The sequence below is a fragment of the Rhinatrema bivittatum genome, chromosome 8 (assembly GCF_901001135.1).
Source record: "Rhinatrema bivittatum chromosome 8, aRhiBiv1.1, whole genome shotgun sequence".
Taxonomy (NCBI): Eukaryota; Metazoa; Chordata; class Amphibia; order Gymnophiona; family Rhinatrematidae; genus Rhinatrema; species Rhinatrema bivittatum.
Window position 1 is genome coordinate 115,678,246 of NC_042622.1, and position 21,009 is coordinate 115,699,254.

General features: G+C 41.3%; 1 protein-coding gene across 3 annotated transcripts in view; it reads left to right on the top strand.

Moving 5' to 3' along the window:
• DENND1A (DENN domain containing 1A) overlaps nt 1-21,009 on the top strand; it is a 1,620,172-nt gene that overhangs the window by 431,544 nt on the left and 1,167,619 nt on the right. For all 3 annotated transcript variants that reach the window (XM_029611167.1, XM_029611164.1, XM_029611165.1), the window contains exon 4: nt 7,486-7,535. In XM_029611167.1, coding sequence (XP_029467027.1) covers nt 7,486-7,535 — 50 coding nt within the window. The remainder of the gene's footprint in view (nt 1-7,485; nt 7,536-21,009) is intronic.

The following is a 21,009-nucleotide window of genomic DNA, read 5'->3' on the forward strand; positions in this document are numbered from 1 at the left end:
CTCTCCAATCAAGTCATTCTGATCCAGAGGGACAACCAGGTGGCCATGTGGAACATCAACAAACAGGGAGGGAATGGCTCCTACCTTCTGCGTCAGGAAGCTGCATAGATATGGGCGGAGGCCCTCTCCCACTCAATGTACCTCAGGGCCACCTACTTGCCGGGAGTGGACAATGTGTTGGCAGACAAGCTGAGTCGCACTTTTCAACCACACGAGTGGTCTCAACCCCTCAGTAGCGAACTCAATCTTCCACCAATGGGGTTATCCTCAAATAGACCTCTTTGCGTCACCTCAAAATTTCAAAGTAGACAACTTCTGCTCTCTCACTCGCAGCCAACACTATCAGCCAAGAGACACATTCTCCCTATCATGGGCAACCGGTCTCCTATATGCGTTTCCTCCACTTCTCTCAAAGACTCTCGTGAAGTTATGTCAGGACAAGGGAACCATGATCCTGATAGCACCCCATTGGCCATGCCAAGTGTGGTTTCCAATACTTCAGGATCTGTCCATTTGCAGGCACTTTCCCTTGGGAAAGGACCCACTTCTAATCACTCAAAACGGTGGGTGCCTACGCCAGCCAAATCTTCAAGCCTTGTCCCTGACGGCATGGATGTTGAAAGGTTAATCCTTCAGCCACTTAACCTTTCTGAACCAGTTTCCCGTGTCCTGATTGCTTCACGGAAGCCTTCCACGAGAAAATCGTATTCTTACAAATGGAACAGGTTTATGTCATTGTCCTCTTCTCAATCCCTTGACCCTTTACCTGTCCAATCACGAAGTTACTGGACTATCTCTGGCACTTATCAGAGTCAGGTCTAAAAACTTCTTCCATCAGATTGCATGTCAGTGCGATGGCCGCCTTCCATAAAGGTGTTGGGGATGTTCTTATATCAGTACAACCCCTTGTAACACATTTTTTGAAGGGCTTGCTTAACCTCAAGCCTCCTCTGCATTCTCTGGCCCCTTCTTGGGACCTCAACCTAGTTCTGGGTCGGCTCATGAAACCGCCATTCGAGCCTCTTCAATCCTGTGACCTTCGATATCTCACATGGAAAGTGATTTTCCTTTTGGCAATCACGTTCGCTCGCAGAGTTAGTGAATTATAGGCTCTAGTTACCTACCCGTCTTACACTAATCTCCTGCAGGACCGGGCAGTACTCCGCACTCACCCTAAATTCTTACCTAAGGTAGTTTCGGAGTTTCATCTCAATCAATCCATCATACTACCTACCTTTTTTCCTAAGCCCCATTCCAATCCAGGAGAACAGGCTCTGCATACCCTTGACTGTAAACGGGCTCTAGCGTTCTACCTAGACCGTATAGCTGCCCACAGGAAAAGCACTCAGTTGTTTGTTTCTTTCCATCCTATCAAATTGGGGCAGCCTGTGGGTAAACACTCTCTCTTCCTGGTTGGCGGTCTGCATATCCTTTTCCTACCAGCAAGCGGGCATTACACTTCAAGACTGTGTTAAAGCACACTCTGTGAGGGCCATGGCGACTTCAGTAGCGCACCTACGCTCGGTGCCACTTCCTGACATTTGCAGGGCTGCCACCTGGAGTTCTCTCCATACCTTTACAGCCCATTATTGCTTAGACAAAGCCGGAAGACAAGATTCCATCTTCGGCCAGTCTGTCTTGCGCAGCCTATTTACAACGTCACGTACCAACACCCTTCCGCCTGCCCGGGGGGAGGTTCAGAATGCCCTCGACCAAATTCCACCCCAGTTGTTGTGCCTGTTGCTGCACGTCTTTGGGTACATTTGGTGCATGTTCGGACATCCTCAGCTCGGTTCTCACCCATATGTGAGGACTACCATCCTGCTTGTCCTGTGAGAAAGCAAATGTTGCTTACCTGTAACAGGTATTCTCACAGGACAGCAGGATGTTAGTCCTCACGAAACTCGCCCGCCGCCCCGCGGTGTTGGGTTCTTAACATTTTCTTATTTTATTTTCAGCACTACCTGTAGCCTTTTAACAAGACTGAAGGGGGACCCCTGCTGGCTGCAGGGTTAGTGCCATGCTGGGCATGCCCAGTTGGGGCCAGTCAAAGGTCTGGAAACTTCGACAGAAGTTTTCCGTGATTGGGCTCCATCCTGTGATGTCACCCATATGTGAGGACTAACATCCTGCTGTCCTGTGAGAACACCTGTTACAGGTAAGCAACATTTGCTTATCCTTTTGAAGGTATAATCTCCAGAACTAAACAGTATTCCAAAGGAGGTCTCACCAGGGACTTAGGCAGAAGCATTATCACCACATTCTTTTCAGCTGACCATTCTTTTCCCTTTACACTTAAGCATCTTTCTGGCTTTTTGCTGTTGCCTTATCCACGTCTGAGGCCACCTTGAGGTCATCAGATACAATCCCTTCTAGATCCTCCTCTTGTTTCATGCATCAAAGAATTCCATCCCCTAAACCAGGGCTTCCCAATCCTGTCTTGGGGACCCTACATCCAGTTGGGTTTTCAGGATATACACAACGAATATGCATGAAATAAATTTGCATATACTGAGACTGAGAGTAGAGTTCTGAGGAGCAAATCCCTCTAATGGTTGACTAGTCTATTATACTCTTAAGCAGAGAAAACCCAGACTGTTAAAGCTAACAGAAAGGAAATTGGTAACACAAATTATCTGTTTTCACATAAAAAGCACTTACAAAATATTATTGCTGGCAGGATCTGTGCATCTTAATTTTAGATTCTGAATTAATGTACAAATTTATAAAACATTTTAGTTGGAAATACTTAGATATCTTTTGATTAAGTTATGTTGAAGGGCTTGTTTAGGGTGTGCCATAATTCAGATATAAAATTGATTAAGGATATTTGGGATGTTTGGATGAATTTAGCTTTGAGAACACTAATAATATATTTAGTTTGTACCATGGAAAATTGTACCTCGCTGATATTACCAAGAACAGAGGTGATACAACATTCTCTGTCAATAAGCATGGCTGAATTAGCCATTCATGTTAGTTGATGTCATCCAATGGCACTGAATGGACCCTTTTCACTTTCTCATAGAGCGTTTCCTCTACTGAACATATGTGGGAGTTGCCTCATTAGCTCCTCAGTCTTTTTTCATCTGAAAATCATCATGATGTTTACCTGATCTCTCTGTTTTTTCTTAATTGATACCTTCATTCTTTTAAATATTTTCAGTTGCTAAGTTGTTTTGCTGCTTCAGCAGTCTTCTAAACAGAACTTTTCAGTGCTATCTAAAAAACAAACAAAAAAAAAAACCAAACAAACCTCACAGGATGTCTGGTAGGACTGTGTTTGCGCTAGGAAAATGACAATTACAGGTGGACATGATATCTGTTACTGGTACCTAGAACCGAACCATGACAAGGCCAATTACTAACACTGGCCAGATGTCTCTGCACTCCCAAATGTCCAGGGCCTAGAAGATGGAGGAACTATATGGGTCTCTGAGGAGCCACAGCTATTCCTCCTCCCGGTGTGAAGCCTCATCTTGCTCTCTGGGTACTGAGTTGAGCAGAAGGTCCTCGAAAAAGACTCCACACCTCACTGGAGCAGCTGGAGGCCTCTCTAATTGTTGAGTTGAGCAAATAAAAGAAGCACGGTTCTCAGGCATTGAAATGTCCATCATGAGCATCACAAAGCTCAAGGCTTAGTGAAAAGAAGCTGCTCACTTTTCAGAACCACTGGTGTAATTGGCACAGAAGAAACATTGAGTGTCTGTGTCATCAATGCAGCCAATGTACCATTCACTGGGGTGTCAAGCTTTGGCGTTGTTAATGCATATGGCCGAAGCACCATTCATGCATCATATACCAGTTACGTTGACACATTTGGCTAGGGATTACTTGATGCATCGAGCCCTGGAGCACTTGACACATCAAGCCTTGATGCTATTGATGCTCTCTCCTTTGATGTTTCTTTTATCAGGGCAAGCTTCCACATTGACACACTGTGCCGTGGAGCTCCCAACACAACTCTTACCAAATTATCAGTTCCCTCCATATATTCAGGAAAATTTTCAGGGGCAGAAGGAGATACCTTTCACTTATCTCCTCCAATTTATAAGGGAATATACCCTTCTAGATTACTGGAAGAAGGCCAATAACTGATACATGTCAGATCCCATTTGCTCTGTGGTGTCCCTAATTTCTAACTAGCCCCCAGGATAAACTTTACAAAGTCAAGAGGATTTGCAAGAAGATTCCATTCTAGTTTTTGAATAGGATGTTCCACTTCCAATGCCCATCAGAGGGCATGTCAGCCCTAAGATGAAAGTGGCAGAGTTGGTGAATTTTCTTTACCTCTCTGACATTTAAGGAGAAGAACAGCAGTTCAGCCTCTCCTTTCTAGAATATCAGATTTACTCCTGCAAGGAAGAGTCTTAGTTACTCCTGACTGGATAGGTACTCCATCAGCATCCCTGCAAGATGGTTCTAGTCCTCTGCACTCACTTGCTACTGAGTCCAGCCACTCGGAGGATATTCAGCATGCATACACCCATCTGAAGTGACCAGGGACCCATCCTCAGTCACCTACTTCATTATTGGAACTCCTGGGTGAAGAGGCTACACAAAACTGTGTATCCGAATTTACTGTCTTTTTTTCACAAATTGTAGTGGGACATAAAGGTGTACACTGATGACCACGTTGTAGCTTTGCAGATGTTTTAAGAATGTATGAATTGCCATACTGGGTCAGTACCAGGCAGGATCCAAAACAGCTACACAAAGCTGCTTATGAAGCCTTCTGTGGTCTGGGTTGCAGTTAAGTAAATGCTGCACTGTCTCCCTTAGCTTGGAACTCACCACGTGTTATGGCTAATTCAGTTTTGCTTATCGAAAGAGAAAGCTACTATTCTTACCCTAAATGGTGTTCTCCATAGACAGCAGGATGAGTTAGCCATGCTAAATACCTGTCTCCCTGAAGAGTCAACTACCTAGTAAGATTTAGCTCTAAAATCGACTGAGGGCCTCACGAGGAGTGGGAATTCCCACATGTGGGCAGTAAAATAAAAATTCTATGAACTAAGAGAAAAGGGTTGTGTGGTGCCATCAGATGATGCCACCCCATGTGTTCTAATTCATCCTGCTGTCTGTGTAGTACTCCATTTATGGTAAGCAAACTTGCTTTATATTTGTAAGTTTTAATCAAGCAATAATGGCAAGAAAAAAAAATAATTTTTAAATTTTCAAAATGAATTACCACAAATTATTGAGCTGACACACATTAGCAATAAAGCTGTACAATTTGAAAAAATAGGTTTGCGTAGCAGTTCAATGAACCTAGAAATGTTTTGATGATTCATCAAAGAAAGAAGGTCCAAAAAATTATATTGGATTGAAAAAAATCTGGTGTGGGATTTTCAAGGAGTCTGATGCAGATTTTGTGTAGTTGTCAAACTGGATTGGCCAGGATTTTCTGAAAATCCCTAGTGGATTTTTCAGTTTTCTTTCAAATTGTATCCAGATCTGGTATGTAAAATTCTATTAGCCTTAAAGTAGGCCATCATCTATCTAGTTTGACTCTGACTGCAAATTACACATTTTTTTTGAGTAGCATTAGTTACTCCTTTCTTCTCCTTCCAGCTCAGCTGGAATTCTTGCTAGGTTCCTGGCACCACTACTCGTGGATTTTGTCCGCTAATTTAATAGCTACTTCCCTTCCTCCATCTCCACTTTTCCTACTCTGATCATTGTAAAACAGTCCTGAGGCTGGGAACCATGCCCCAGTGCTCCTTTTAGTCTCTAAATCCAGTCACCTGGTGTCACCCTGGTTGATGACCATGACTCCATTCTCTCCCAAGGGCTGTGAATGCTGCCTTGGCTACATTACTAGCCTCAGCTGTCCTGGAGTGTGGAAAAGCTGATCCAGGAATCAAACCCCGACCTGGGCTGGTCCTTTTTCACATATCTAATAAGCAAGTCAAAACATCTCATCTTGCAAAATCAGTGTTGTAGATTCAATATTTCTCTTTCAATATTTCACATGAAAAATGCACCAAAAGCAGGAAAAGTATATTTTTACAATATTTGTAAATATGGGATGTATGCATTTGAATTATGTAAAGGGAACATATTCTGAGAGCGGTAGTTAATATGCTTTCTGCTTCATTAAGTAGGCCATTAGATTGATGTGGCTTGTTTCATGAATGATTGTTCTGGTTTAAAAATAAATGAAGTGAGGAGCATCAGTTCAGTTAACAATGATAATTCATTATTATTGGTTAGAAAAGTACTACACATGTAAACTTATGTTTAATTTATTACATGGGTTCGAATTTGGTTAAAGTGGTCCTGTTTCCACTTGAAGTGTGTCTCTGGGATTCAGGAAAAAATTAATTATCTGTTCATCATTCAATTCTCACGTATGGGGAATTCAAAGATATTGAGAGAGAAACCAGACAGCATAATAGCTGCAGCAGGAAATAGTAGTTGTTTTCTACTTTACAAACTGCGTTGGACATTTTTAAATATTTTTATAGAAGTTAAAAATATTATGCAAGAACAATTTCTTATGATAGAAAAATGTAACAAAAGTAACATTACAAAAATCCTTACATTGTATACACAAAAGTCCACCAAATTTCAGGGGAGGAAGCTTCATTTGAACTGCTGCTTAGATTAACCAAATAAACCAAATAAGTGATATTTTTCAGTTTGCTACTTTATTCTTTTTTTTTTTTTTTTTTACTAAAAACATCTTTATAAAGTTAGTAAAAGAAAAAGCGCAGATAAAGGCATTCTTAGAAATAAAATACATGACTGTAAAACTACTGGCAGCATCTGTTGAAAGGATGTGTTTTTATATATTTAGTTTGAATATTGTATTATAGTAAATATTGTAGCTTGATCATTTACTTTTTAATAAATTGTCAAGTCATGTTAACCCAATGCATATATTAGAAAAGTAGCAAGAAAAAGTAAAAACACTCTCATGTTTGCAATAAATATTGCAGAAGTGTTTAAATGATAAACACGTTTTTATTAAAGTTAAATATTAAATGCACATTTTAGACTGGCTTTTATCTTTTGTTATACTTCGTCCGATTGATGATAGAAAGTATTCTCTAATCCCAAATCACTCTGTTCCTAGGTAACAGTCAAAAGCTGTGCCAGCAGAAGCGGTCTTGTCAGGACAAACCCATGTGGTTTGGTGTTATTCACTATGATCCATATGGTCAGGCTGGAGGCTGTCCCTGGAGGAGTGTTAACACTCAACAAGCCAACCTCCTCATTCCCTTCAGAGTTTTGCAGTGTAGCTCCTGCTGCTTGCCCATGTGTGAATCTAGATTAATTTTTCATTTTAATGAAGTTTGATTATGTTTATTATATCATATGATTGACTGGTTGGTACTCTTTCCCTGTAATTGATAAAGCCTATATTTTTTCATGTGCCTTCCATTTCTTCAGGGCAAAGTTGCAAGATTGTGTGCTATGGTTAATATTAGATTTATTGGTCCCATTAGATGTATAAATTCTCTCTCTTTTTCCCCGCAGGAAGTTCTACAGACGCTGACCAAGTTTTGTTTCCCCTTCTATGTGGACAGGTATTGTTAGATTTTCAAACTTTACAAGTCAAAAATTGTCATTGAAAGTGCTTTAGAAAATAAAAACCATACCATTTTTAATATAGCTGTGATTTAAATCATCCATGTACAGACAGGAGTTGAAATATTCTTTTTACCTGGGGATTTTATAGGCATCATCAAAAGTTAAAATGTTACAACTCTGCTTTGGCAGTACTTAAACTATATTTTAAATGTTTTTTCCCCTTTGAATTTTATTTTGTTTTCCCATTTTGTACAACTTTGGAGTACGTTTTTTTTATGGTTAATGTAAGATATATTTTTTTAAAAAAAAATGAACACGTCTGTCTTGCATTTGTCTGCCTTTGAAATTTGAAAAATAAATGATTCTCTTTAAAATTAAAAACTACCAGTTTACCAAGACTGTTTATATAGGGCCGGATTTTAAGATTTACACGCGGGTGTAGATTTGTGCTCGCAACCTGGCACGTACAAATCTATGCCCGATTTTATAACATGCGCGTGCAGCCGTGCACATGTTATAAAATCCGGGGTCGGCGCACGCAAGGGGGTGCACACTTGTGCACCTTGCGCATGCCGAGCCGCGCAGCCTTCCTCCGTTCCCTCCGAGGCCGCTCTGAAATCGGAGTGGCCTCGGAGGGAACTTTCCTTCCGCCTCCCCCCCAACACCTTCCCCTCCCTTCCCCTACCTAACCCGCCCCCCCAGCCCTACCTAAACCCCCCCCTCTTACCTTTAACCTAGAAGTTGTGCCTGCCTCTGGGCAGGTGTAGGTTGTGCGCACCGGCCGATGGCCGGTCTGCGATCCCGGGCACAGCAACAAATGGCCGCTGTGGCCTATGCAAAATAGGCTTGGCGTGTGCAGGAGAGGTTTAAAAGGGTTAGGCGCCTAACCCTTTTAAAATCTGCCCCATAATGTGTAAGAGAATAGCAAGAAAGCTATTTAACCAAAGTGGCTATAAATTCTGTTCTCTCCATTTTATGTTTGAAATTGTTTTAATCCAAACAATACTAATGTTTACTACTGTTTGCAGAATATAGAAGACTAGCAAATGTTTTTATCCATGGAAGTTGGGAATAAATATATATTTGATAAATATTCATGTAAAATGATGCATAAATTATTTGCAATAAAATTATTAAATAAGGGGGAAAAAAAGAGGAAAATATTTGAAGGTTTATTTAAATGTTGTCAAACAGTACCAGGCCAAAGACTAGATTGGCTATTATGATAAACTCCTCATTCACCAAGAAAGCAAACTCCAGAAGACTATGAAAAAAACAGCCTATCTTGAAATATGGGTGAGTGTTCTATATACGATGCCAGTGTCTTTTCCCTATGATGATGAAACCTTTCTAATATAACTGTTAAATGAATAGAATTATTAAAATATTTTTGGTATTAAATTTGAATGTGCAAGTTTTATGGTAAATTAAAGTGTTAGTCTTTTTTTTCCAATATTTAATTTATGGATTACTGAACATGTGCCAGCTTTATATTTGCTAAGTTCTCTAGTTAAAATTGGTATGAAATTCAGAATGTTTCCTTCAATGACATCCTTAGATAATCTGTTCAGAAATGTCTTATTTAAGAAAGAAGACAACTTGATTTTTTAAATAAAACCTTTATAGTGTCATTCTGAGATTATAAAACCAATAGCTGACCAGAAGTCTTATCATTCACATGTATATAATTCAGTTTCAGTTTGCAAAGTGACTTTTCAACAGAAGTATGTTTTAAAATAGATCTCTTTCAGTTTTGTTGGAGAGTGTGAAAAGACAAATATTTCTTTCTAAGAAAAAGTTGGGGATCGGCATTTTTAAAGTCCTATTATTCTTAGATAAACTTGGTAAGAGCAGCTTAAGTTAGTGTGTTTCTCTACAAATAATCTGAATCATGAAAAATATTATTTAACAGTAAATGCTGGATGAGTTAGTACTTGGCTGTTGGCCACTTGTAGAAACAGAATGCCTATTTTATCAATCTGTGTGCTTGGCTTATGTGATGAGGACTCTTGTCCACCAGGGACTGAGCTGAGACAAACAAACCCGTCACTTAGGACCTCAGGCTAGACTTCAACCATGGTCTCAAAGGAGGTGGTAACATTTTCATTGAGATGTAAATTTACAGATTATGCAAAAAAGCTTTAGCGATTAAATTGTAGTTAGAACAAGTGTGTTCTGATAGACTGATATGAGGAATATTGTAACTTAATATGCAGTGAGCTTTATGAAATATGTAAACTAAAACAGATTGTTCTTATGTTATATTTTCATGATGACAACCTCATGCGTTAAAACATTTGCTCTTTTTTCTGCACGTACCTTTATCTCAGGAAAGAAGAACCTGAAGATTTCATATAATTCTAATGTACTGATGACATACTAACTAATTAGGAAACATAATCTGCAGAGCTTTAAGCTTTGATATGCTCTGATGGATGCTACTTCCTATTTCTACCTTCTCTAAAAATTAAAAAAAAAATTCAAAATGATGTTAGGTGGCATTTCTTGTCTGCTTTACTTTGCTAACTTAATAGATATGTCTGTATAAAAGGAAAATGTAAATAAAAATATTATTGACTGTCAGTAACCTTAATAGAAGGATAGAGCATCCATTTGCATGGTATCATTCATGTATTTGTGCTCATAGTCCAAGTATAAAGAATTTATATCTGTTAGCATTAACATTCAGTTAATTCTGTACTATGAAATCTATAATATCATAACCCAAAGCCTTCATCTAGATTTTTACCTTCACACTTTTCTATCCTTTGTTTTCAATTTGGATTACCAGATTGTATGCAGAAATAAAGGTCAACAAACACATTGTAAGTGATCTTTCTTTATTGAACTTGACTTAATACATTTAATACTCACTTTCTAGAGTTGTATTCCTTTCATCAGGCCAGTACAAAATGAGTTAAGGTTTAGGATATCTCAATATACAATGCATGTTTCGTTGGCTCATTTTTACTCCTTGGGGAATTCTGTGAACAAAAATTTGAAATTCTGCACAGAAAAATTTAAAATTCTGCAAACTTTATATTGGTTAAAATAACACAATATACATCACAGTCTGAGTAATTAATTTAAAATGTAATGCAGAAAAGTTTTTACTCAAAGATGCAGAGTTTTAAATATTTTGAGCAGAATTCCTCTAGAAGTACATTGCTGAACTTCTTCCACTCTATTTCCACCCCTTAGCACTCCACTCCCACAGTTTGACCCCTTTTGAATACAGCCCCTCATACAGGCTCTCTCTGTCTCACTCTCTCAAACACATACACACTCACACACTCTCTCTCTCTGTCCGTCTCTCACACACACACTCTCTCTCTCTCTCTCTCACACATGCACACACCCTCACACAAGATACTTCTGTCCCGTCCCCTCTCTCTCACATGCACAAATCCTCATACAGGCTCCCTCTATCTCACACACATGCACACACCATCACACAGGCTCCCCCTGTCTGGCACACATACCCTCAAGCAGACTACCTCTTTCTTATTCACACCCTCATACAGATTACCTCTTTCTTATTCATACACACACACACACACACACTTGCATTTTGGCTTTCACTCTCTCTTGCTGCACACCCACACTTCTTCCCTCAGGCTCCCTCTCTGACACACATATATACACCCTCACTCAAACATACAGGATCCTAATCTCTCACTCACATACATACTCCCTCGCATTCTCGCCTCATATATACACTCCCTTATAAGGTTCCCTCTCTCTCACACACACACAGCACTCACACTACACCTTCTCTCTGTCACACAGGCTCACGAGCTCAGCTTTCTTGCCTGTCACACTGGGCCTTCTCTGCTGCCAGACCTGCTGATCTTTCCTGTGAGCAGGATGGGCACTGCATGGCCCATCAGGGCCTCTCTTTTTTTCAATTGTCAGCGGAATGGGCTCTGCTCATCTCCACTGGGGCCTTCCTCGACTTCAGCCATGAGTGGGCTGTGCTTTGCTCGCAGCCTGCTAGGTATCTCCAAATTCTGCACAGGAAGGGAATTCTGCACAAATTCTGTGCTCTGCAGTTGCGAAGAATTCCCCCAGGAGTACATTTTGGACTGACCTTATGAAGGGAATATAACTCTCTAAACTAGTCAGAAATGTGTTGTCAGTGCAGTAAAAAAGTATCAGTTAGAACTTGTTTGTTCACCTTTGTTTCTACATATCTAAGTGAACCAATGTGGCAACCACACAATTTTATTCAAACAGTACGCAAAATATTTGAAAGGAAAGAGAACGACTTAAAACAATATATAGCTTTGAAGGGATTACCTGATCTTGTTCCTATTTTCCTTCACTATTGAAAGGACAATAATACTCATTCAAGTAATATCGTCTGATTGAAAAGGCACATTAAAATGTCATCCGAAGAACCATACTTGACTCAACTTTCCGCTAAGAGCTGTGATTGCCACCCATACAGCACTTTGAGCAGATCATGCTACTTCATTGTCTTCCAATGGTAGTATGTACTTTTGGGTTGGTAGACAGTGTAATATCAAAATGGGATGAGCCACAGGGGTCATGGCCCAACCAAAACCAGGACCTTCCCATAGAATTGCTGCAGGAGATCCAAGGGTGGTCGGGCAAGCAAGAGCTGTTCTCTGAGAAAATCAGGATGTTAGTCCTCATACATGGCTGACTTTATCAGATGGAGCCTGATATGGAAAATTTATGTCAAAGTTCCTAGAAATTTGACTAGGCACACTGAGTATGCCCATGCTCTATACCATGCGTCCACGCGGGGTCCCTCTTCATTCTCTATTTTTCCACGGAGCTGTGAGCCTAGCGGTTTGATTGAGCACTAAAATCGTGGCTTTTTCCCTGTGAAAAATGTGATTTTTTTCGCGATTTTTTTCTCTTTGTCCATCACCAGGTCCCTCTCAGTGCCTTCCTGTAGTGTCCCCAGTCAGAATTTTCGACGTTTTGGTAAGTTTTATTTCGCAGTTGATTGTCCTGTGATAGGAGTGCTTCAGTACCTGCCAGCCATTGATGCCTGCTGCTTTTGTTCATCTTTCGGCCCTTTTGTTTCTTCCGTCATGGCCACGTCCGGTTTTTGCCAATTCCCTGTGTGCCCAAGGAATATGTCTATCATTGATCCTGGAGGCATCGCACGATGTCCGTGGTTGCCGCTTTTGCGCCCAGATGACCCTGAAGGGACATTGACTTTGACGCAACAAGATATATCATCTCTTCGGGTCGAGGAAGTCTGAGCCATAGGCATTGGCGGCATTAGCATCGAAGGACCTTGGAGCCGCACCGATGGACAACACGCAATCGACATCAGCTAAACTGTCTGTTCAGTTGAGGTCGCCGGTGGATGGGGCAACGGAGACCAACTGTTGTCTATCACCTCTGGGCTGAGGATTCCGGGTTCGTCATCTTCAACCTCAGCACCAGGGAAGGACCTGGCCGAGCATCAAGGGAAGCCTAAGAAACATCAGCACTGGTCCCTGATGATGCACTGTGCCGGGCATGGGGATATACTGGTGCTTGCCATGATGCCCCCAAAGTGGCCCTGTGGCGAGGAGCATCCATCCTCTATTGATATCCAAGGTCCACGATGGTCTCCACCAGTCCTGGTGCCAATCTGTGATCCCAGTCAGAATTGGCATCGGCAATGTTTGAGAAAGGAGCTGGAGTGTCGAGTCCAGCTGGCGATGGAGCGGGCCCTGCAGGGCTTTGGTCCTATGGCACCGGAGCCAGCGCCGCCCATCATCACACCACTTCTGGAGAAGCTCAGTGTGCTTATTGGTGTGTTATCGACCCAGTTGGCATTGGTTCCCAGGAGGGCACCAGTGTCTGAGGAGGAAGCTCCCCCAAGGCCAGCATAGATGCCGAGCCCTGAGTCCCCCATTCAGTTTCATTGGTGCCTGCTCTTCTGGATGGAAGTCGTGCACCTAGGGCCCCATCCCCTGTGGAATGCAGTGAGGATGAGAGTCCCTATGACCCATGGGGGGATGATCAAATGGAGGTCTCCTCTGAAGACTTGGATGGTATCTCATCAGACCCTTATCCTCCAAATGAGCGAAGGAAGTTTCCACATGAAGACTTAACCTTTGCAAGGTGTTACATATATGATTTTTTTACCCGCTGGTGAGAAATTGTACATGTGCATGCGATGCAAAGAGCTCCTGGCTCTCAGAGAATGAGTCCGATCTCTGGAGGCTAGAGTGGCAAACCTGGAGGAGCTGAGGCAGACAGAGAGGTATATAGATGAGACCTTCAGGGACATAGTAGCCAAGTCCCAACTTCAGACTGGCAGCCCTGGTGCTTCCTTGGAGGAAGAAGTTCTCATGATTGGAGAGCATCAACCTGGTACAGCAGGAAAGAATCCTGTAGCAAGGACCTGCTCTCCAGGTGATGCATTGTCCTTTCACACCGAGGATATCTCCCCAAGGCCTACTGCCCAAGAGGGAAGGGTTAGGTCGGCCGTCATAGTTGGTGATTCGATTATTAGGAATGTAGATAGCTGGGTGGCTGGTGGGCATGAGGATCGCTTGGTAACATGCCTACCTGGTGCAAAGGTGGCAGACCTCACGCGTCACCTAGATAGGATTTTAGACAGTGCTGGGGAGGAGCTGGCTGTCGTGGTACATGTGGGCACCAACGATATAGGAAAATGTGGGAGAGGAGGTTCTGGAAGCCAAATTTAGGTTCTTAGGTAGAAAGCTTAAATCCAGAACCTCTAGGATAGCATTCTCTGAAATGCTCCCTGTTCCATGCACAGGTCACCAGAGGCAGGCAGAGCTCCGGAGTTTCAGTGTGAGGATGAGATGATGGTGCAAGGAAGAGGGATTCAGTTTTGTTAGGAACTGGGGAACCTTTTGGGGAAGGGGGAGTCTCTTCCGAAGGAATAAGAACAGGACCACCACGATCTCCTTAGGAGGATCCATGAGCTGAAGGATCTCAAGCATTTTGTGCCTGGCATCCTCCTCTGTCAAAAGCTGGAATGGAATGGTCTCCACCATCAACTTCACAAACCTTATAAGAACATGCCATGCTGGGTCAGACCAAGGGTCCATCAAGCCCAGCATCCTGTTTCCAACAGTGGCCAATCCAGGCCATAAGAACCTGGCAAGTACCCCAAAACTAAGTCTATTCCAAGTTACCGTTGCTAGTAATAGCGGTGATCATACTCCTTGACCTCTCAGCCGCCTTCGACACAGTAAATCACAATATACTGTTGGAGCGACTAACCCAAATTGGCTTAACCGGCACCACCTTACAATGGTTCTCTTTCTATCTATCTGATCGAACATACCAAGTGTTATTCAATAACAACCCATCAAAAATGATCAACCTCAACACTGGAGTCCCCCAAGGATCAGCTTTATCCGCCACCCATTTCAACATATACCTTCTCCCCATCTGCCAATTACTAGAAGAATATGGACTCACACATTTCCTCTACGCTGATGACATTCAACTTCTAATTCCCATACAAAATTCAATCGAAGACACCTACAAGAAGATCTCAGATCTACTTATTTCAATCAAACATCTCCTAAATTCTCTGAAACTCATAATCAATTTCAACAAAACTGAAATAATGCTCATGGACAAAAACCCAATCCAACTCCACCACCCCTGACAATACTAGACAAACAAATGAAATCTATACTCCCTACCACCCACACCAGGAACCTCGGAATTATCATTGATAAAGAACTTTCTTTCAAGAACCACATATCAAATAAAACTAAAGAAGGATATCACAGACTCCTAACCCTAAGACATCTAAAATCATTTCTCAACACTTACAATTTCAGAACTGTCCTACAACTACTTATTTTCTCCACCTTCGACTATTGCAACTCCTTACTAACCTGGAATACCTTTTTCAACCCTCAAACCACTCCAAATACTGCAGAACTCAGCTGCCAGAGTCCTAACAGGAACAAAAAGAAGTGAACACATAACGCCCATGTTGACCTCACTTCACTGGCTCCCTATTAAAGCACGTATTGCTTAGAAATCAATGACCATCATTCACAAAATTCTAAACAATGATCATCAGGGTCTAAACACCCTAAACATAATTCCCCAAAATCCTCCAAGAAACCTACGCTCTAATAACTCAGGGTATCTAAACATCCCCACCATCAAAGATGCGTATCTGGCAACAACAAGAAAAAGAGCCCTTTCCATTGCCTCCCCTAAATTCTGGAACACGCTACCTAACGTCCTGAGGACCCAGCAAAACCTAAAAACATTCAAAAAAGGCCTAAAAACACTATTGTTTCACAAATTCTACACTGACCTTCATACGTCTGATCATCCCAACTCTCAATCGAACTCTCATCTATAAACTTCTTAATACCTTCTCTCCAACCTGAACCTGCATCCCCTCCTCATCCAACTTAATAATGCTTTCTGGACTGGCTATGTTTAATTTCTGTTAATGTTCACATTGTTATACTGTTGCACAACTGCTAAGAAAATGTATACTTTGTAAACCGTTATGATGGCTCTACTGAATGACGGTATAGAAAACTCAACAAATAAATAAAATAAATAAATTATTATCTAAGTCAACTTATTTAATAGCAGGTAATGGAATTCTCCTCCAAGAACTTATCCAATCCTTTTTAAAACACAGCTATACTAACTGCACTAACCACATCCTCTGGCAACAAATTCCAGAGTTTAATTGTGCGTTGAGTGAAAAAGAACTTTCTCTGATTAGTTTTAAATGTGCCACATGCTAAATTCATGGAGTAACCCCTAGTCTTTCTATTATCCGAAAGAGTAAAAAACCGATTCACAGCTACCCGTTCTAAACCTCTCATGATTTTAAACATCTCTATCATATCCCCCCCTCAGCTGTCTCTTCTCCAAGCTGAAAAGTCCTAACCTCTTTAGTCTTCCTCATAGGGGAGCTGTTCCCCTTATCATTTTGGTAGCCCTCTTTGTACCTTCTCCATTGCAATTATATCTTTTTGAGATACGGCGACCAGAACTGTACACAGTATTCAAGGTGCGGTCTCACCATGGAGCGATACAGAGGCATTATGACATTTTCCGTTTTATTCACCGTTCCCTTTCTAATAAAAGCAAACATTCTGTTTGCTTTTTTGACTGCCGCAGCACACTGAACCGACGATTTCAATGTGTTATCGACTATGACACCTAGATCTCTTTCTTGGGTTGTAGCACCTAATATGGAACCTAATATTGTGTAATATGGGTTATTTTTCCCTATATGCATCATCACCTTGCACTTACCCACATTAAATTTCATCTGCCATTTTGATGCCCAATTTTCCAGTCTCACAAGGTCTTCCTGCAATTTATCACAATCTGCTTGTGATTTAACTACTCTGAACAATTTTGTATCATGTGCAAATTTGATTATCTCACTCGTCATATTTCTTTCCAGATCATTTATAAATATATTGAAAAGTAAGGGTCCCTATACAGATCCCTGAGGCACTCCACTGCCCACTCCCTTCCAGTGAGAAAATTGTCCATTTAATCCTACTCTCTGTTTCCTGCCTTTTAGCCAGTTTGCAGTCCACGAAAGGACATCGCCACCTATCCCATGACTTTTTACTTTTCCTAGAAGCCTCTCATAAGGAACTTTGTCAAACGCCTTCTGAAAATCCAAGTATACTACATCTACCGGTTCACCTTTATCCACATGTTTATTAACTCCTTCAAAAAAGTGAAGCAGATTTGTGAGGCAAGACTTGCCTTGAGTAAAGCCATGCTGACTTTGTTCCATTAAACCATGTCTTTCTATATGTTCTGTGATTTTGATGTTTAGAACACTTTCCACTATTTTTCCTGGCACTGAAGTCAGGCTAATTGGTCTGTAGTTTTCCGGATCGCCCCTGGAGCCCTTTTTAAATATTGGGGTTACATTAACTATCCTCCAGTCTTCAGGTACAATGGATGGTTTTAATGATAGGTTACAAATTTTTACTAATAGGTCTGAAATTTCATTTTTTAGTTCTTTCAGAACTTTGGGGTGTATACCATCCGGTCCAGGTGATTTACTACTCTTCAGTTTGTCAGTGAGGTCTACCACATCTTCTAGGTTCACTGTGATTTGATTCAGTCCATCTGAATCATTACGCATGAAAACCTTCTCCAGTACGGGAACCTCCCCAACATCCTCTTCAGTAAACACCGAAGGAAAGAAATCATTTAATCTTTCCGCGATGGCCTTATCTTCTCTAAGTGCCCCTTTAACCCGTCAATCATCTAATGGTCCAACTGACTCCCTCACAGGCTTTCTGCTTCGGATATATTTTAAAAAGTTTTTACTGTGAGTTTTTGCCTCTACAGCCAACTTCTTTTCAAATTCTCTCTTAGCCTGTCTTATCAATGTCTTAAATTTAACTTGCCAACGTTTATGCATTATCCTATTTTCTTCTGTTGGATCCTTCTTCCAATTTTTGAATGAAGATCTTTTGGCTAAAATAGCTTCTTTCACCTCCCCTTTTAACCATGCCGGTAATCATTTTCCCTTCTTTCCACCTTTCTTAATGTGTGGAATACATCTGGACTATGCTTCTAGAATGGTATTTTTTTAACAATGACTACACCTCTTGCACACTTTTTACTTTTGTAGCTGCTCCTTTCACATTTTTTCTAACAATTTTTCTCATTTTATCAAAGTTTCCCTTTTGAAAGTTTAGCACGAGAGCCGTAGATTTGCATACTGTTCCTCTTCCAGTCATTAATTCAAATTTGATCATATTATGATCTCTATTGCCAAGAGGCCCCACCACTGTTACCTCTCTCACCAAATTCTGTGCTCCACTGAGAATTAGATCTAAAATTGCTCCCTCTCTTGTCGGTTCCTGAACCAATTGCTCCATAAAGCTATCATTTATTCCATCCAGGAACGTTATCTCTCTAGCATGTCCCGATGATACATTTACCCAGTCAATATTGGGGTTATTGAAGTCTCCCTTTATTACTGCTCTACCAATTTGGTTAGCTTCCCTAATTTCTCTTAGCATTTCTCTGTCCATCTCACCATCTTGACCAGATGGACGGTAGTATACTCCTATCACTATAGTCTTCCCCGACACACAAGTGATTTCTACCAATAAAGATTCAATTGTGCATTTAGTCTCATGCAGGATGTTTATCCTGTTGGACTCTATGCCATCCCGGACATAAAGCACCACACCGCCTCCCGGGTGCTCCTCTCTGTCATTGCGATATAATTTGTACCCCGGTATAGCACTGTGCCATTGGTTGTCCTCCTTCCACCATGTCTCTGAGATGCCAATTAAGTCTATGTATTCATTCACTGCTATACATTCTAATTCTCCCATCTTACTTCTTAGACTTCTGGCATTAGCATACAAACATTTCAAAGTTTGTTTTTTGTTTGTATTTTCATTCTACTTTTTAATTGCTAGGGATAATTTAGAATTTTTTAGCTGAGGTGAGTTTTTAGTTACCGGCACTTGGACTACTTTTCTTATTATTGGAACCTCACTGTCAGGATGCCCTAATTCTAATGCATTATTAGTATCCTTTGAAGATACCTCTCTCCGAACCATGCGCTGCTGAGTGACTGTCTGCTTTCCCCTTTGTTCTAGTTTAAAAGCTGCTCTATCTCCTTTTTAAAGGTTAGCGACAGCAGTCTGGTTCCACCCTGGTTAAGGTGGAGCCCATCCCTTCGGAAGAGACTGTCCATTGTCTGTCAGGGTTACCAATTAAACCTATTGGGAGTCCCGCCAAATTGCCTTCTCTGCCCATATGGGGGCCAGTAGCGCATCAGGGGGTACTACTAACAGAGCTCTCCTCCCTCTTAATGGCCAGAGCGCTTGAGCCCTTTCCACCACGGTGAAGAGGGTGGGCATTCTACTCCAGATACTTATTTATTCCAAAGAGAACAGGAGGATTCTGTCCCATCCTAGACCTGAGGGTCTTCAACAAGTTTCTAAAAAAAAAGAAACATTCAAGGTGCTTTCCCTGGTCACCTTGATCCCCGTTTTTTAAAAAGGGGACTGGATATGCTCCCTCAACCTAATGGATGCATACACCCATATTGAGATCTTCCCAGGTCACAGGAAGTATCTCAGAATTGTGGTGGGAAAACACTTCCATTACCGATGTTGCCATTTGTGCTCAGGTCTGCCCCATGGGTCTTCACAAAATGCCTGGCCATGGTGGTGGCGCACTTCCACAGACTGGGAGTGCATGTATCTGGACATTTGGCTAGTCGAGAGCACGTCTCAGCGGGGGCCACCAGGTCCATGCACTTGACCATTCGGGTGTTGGAGTCACTAGGGTTTGTTCTTAGCTTCCCAAAATCTCATCTCAGTCCTTCACCTCAATTGGACTTCATAGGATCCCTGCTAGACATGGCTCAGGCCAAGGCCTTTCTGCCTCTCCAGAGGGCTTTTGCCTTGGTGACCATTGCGGCAGAGGTTAAAGAGTTAACAGGTATCGGACTGGCACATTTTGAGGCTGTTGGGCCACATGGCTGCAACTGTCTATATCGCTCCCTTGGCAATCTTCCAAATATTGCAAAATTCCACTGCTAGAATTTTGACAGGCAAAAAGAAAAGAGACCACATCACAGGTACACTTGCTGAACTACACTGGCTTCTAATTGAACAAAGAATACAATACAAAGCATTGTGTATAATTCATAAACTAATCCATGATGAAAAGGCCGACTGGCTTAACACAGCACTGCGTGTACATGTACCACACAGAAACCTGAGATCTGCCAATAAAGCTCTACTAACTATTCCTTCTGTTAAATCAGCATGCCTCACTCAGGTAAGGGAGAGAGCACAGTTGCTGGCTGGACCTGTTCTATGGAACTCCATGCCACTCGAAATAAGGCTGCAGAGAAATTTGAAACTATTAAAAACTAGTCTGAAAACCTGGCTTTTAAACAAGCTTTTTATAAAGACAAAGAGGAGGAGGAAAACAGTTGAAAGATATTGACGCACCAAGTAATCAGTTTTTTTCCTCTAATATCTCCAATTGCATATTAATGCTAGATTTGAACCGCTTGACAGATTTTCAACTGACATATAAGCCTTAATTAACACACAGTCTTTTCTTATTAAAGTATGTTACTGTTCTATGTTGGCACATGTGTAATTTGTAATCTATACCAATTATAGTTTTTTCTTATTGTGCCTTTCTGTAAACCGTTGTGATATGGTAATTAACTTAACGGCATAGAAGAGTTTTAAAGTAAATAAATAAAATAAACCCACACCTTGCAATAGTACACCCTGAAAATCAGTTAAGCCTTTGGTGGCACTTGATGAGCCATGCATTTCAGAACCAAAAATACATACCAGCTCTTTGCTCCCTCAAACGTGAAGAGCCTGGGGGTGATTAAGAAATACATTCTGCAAATAATATATGATAAAATCCTACTAGACCTTTAAAAATGCTAAATTAATTTCAATGCATTTCTTGATTTGAAAATAAAAAAATTTTGGGCGGGGG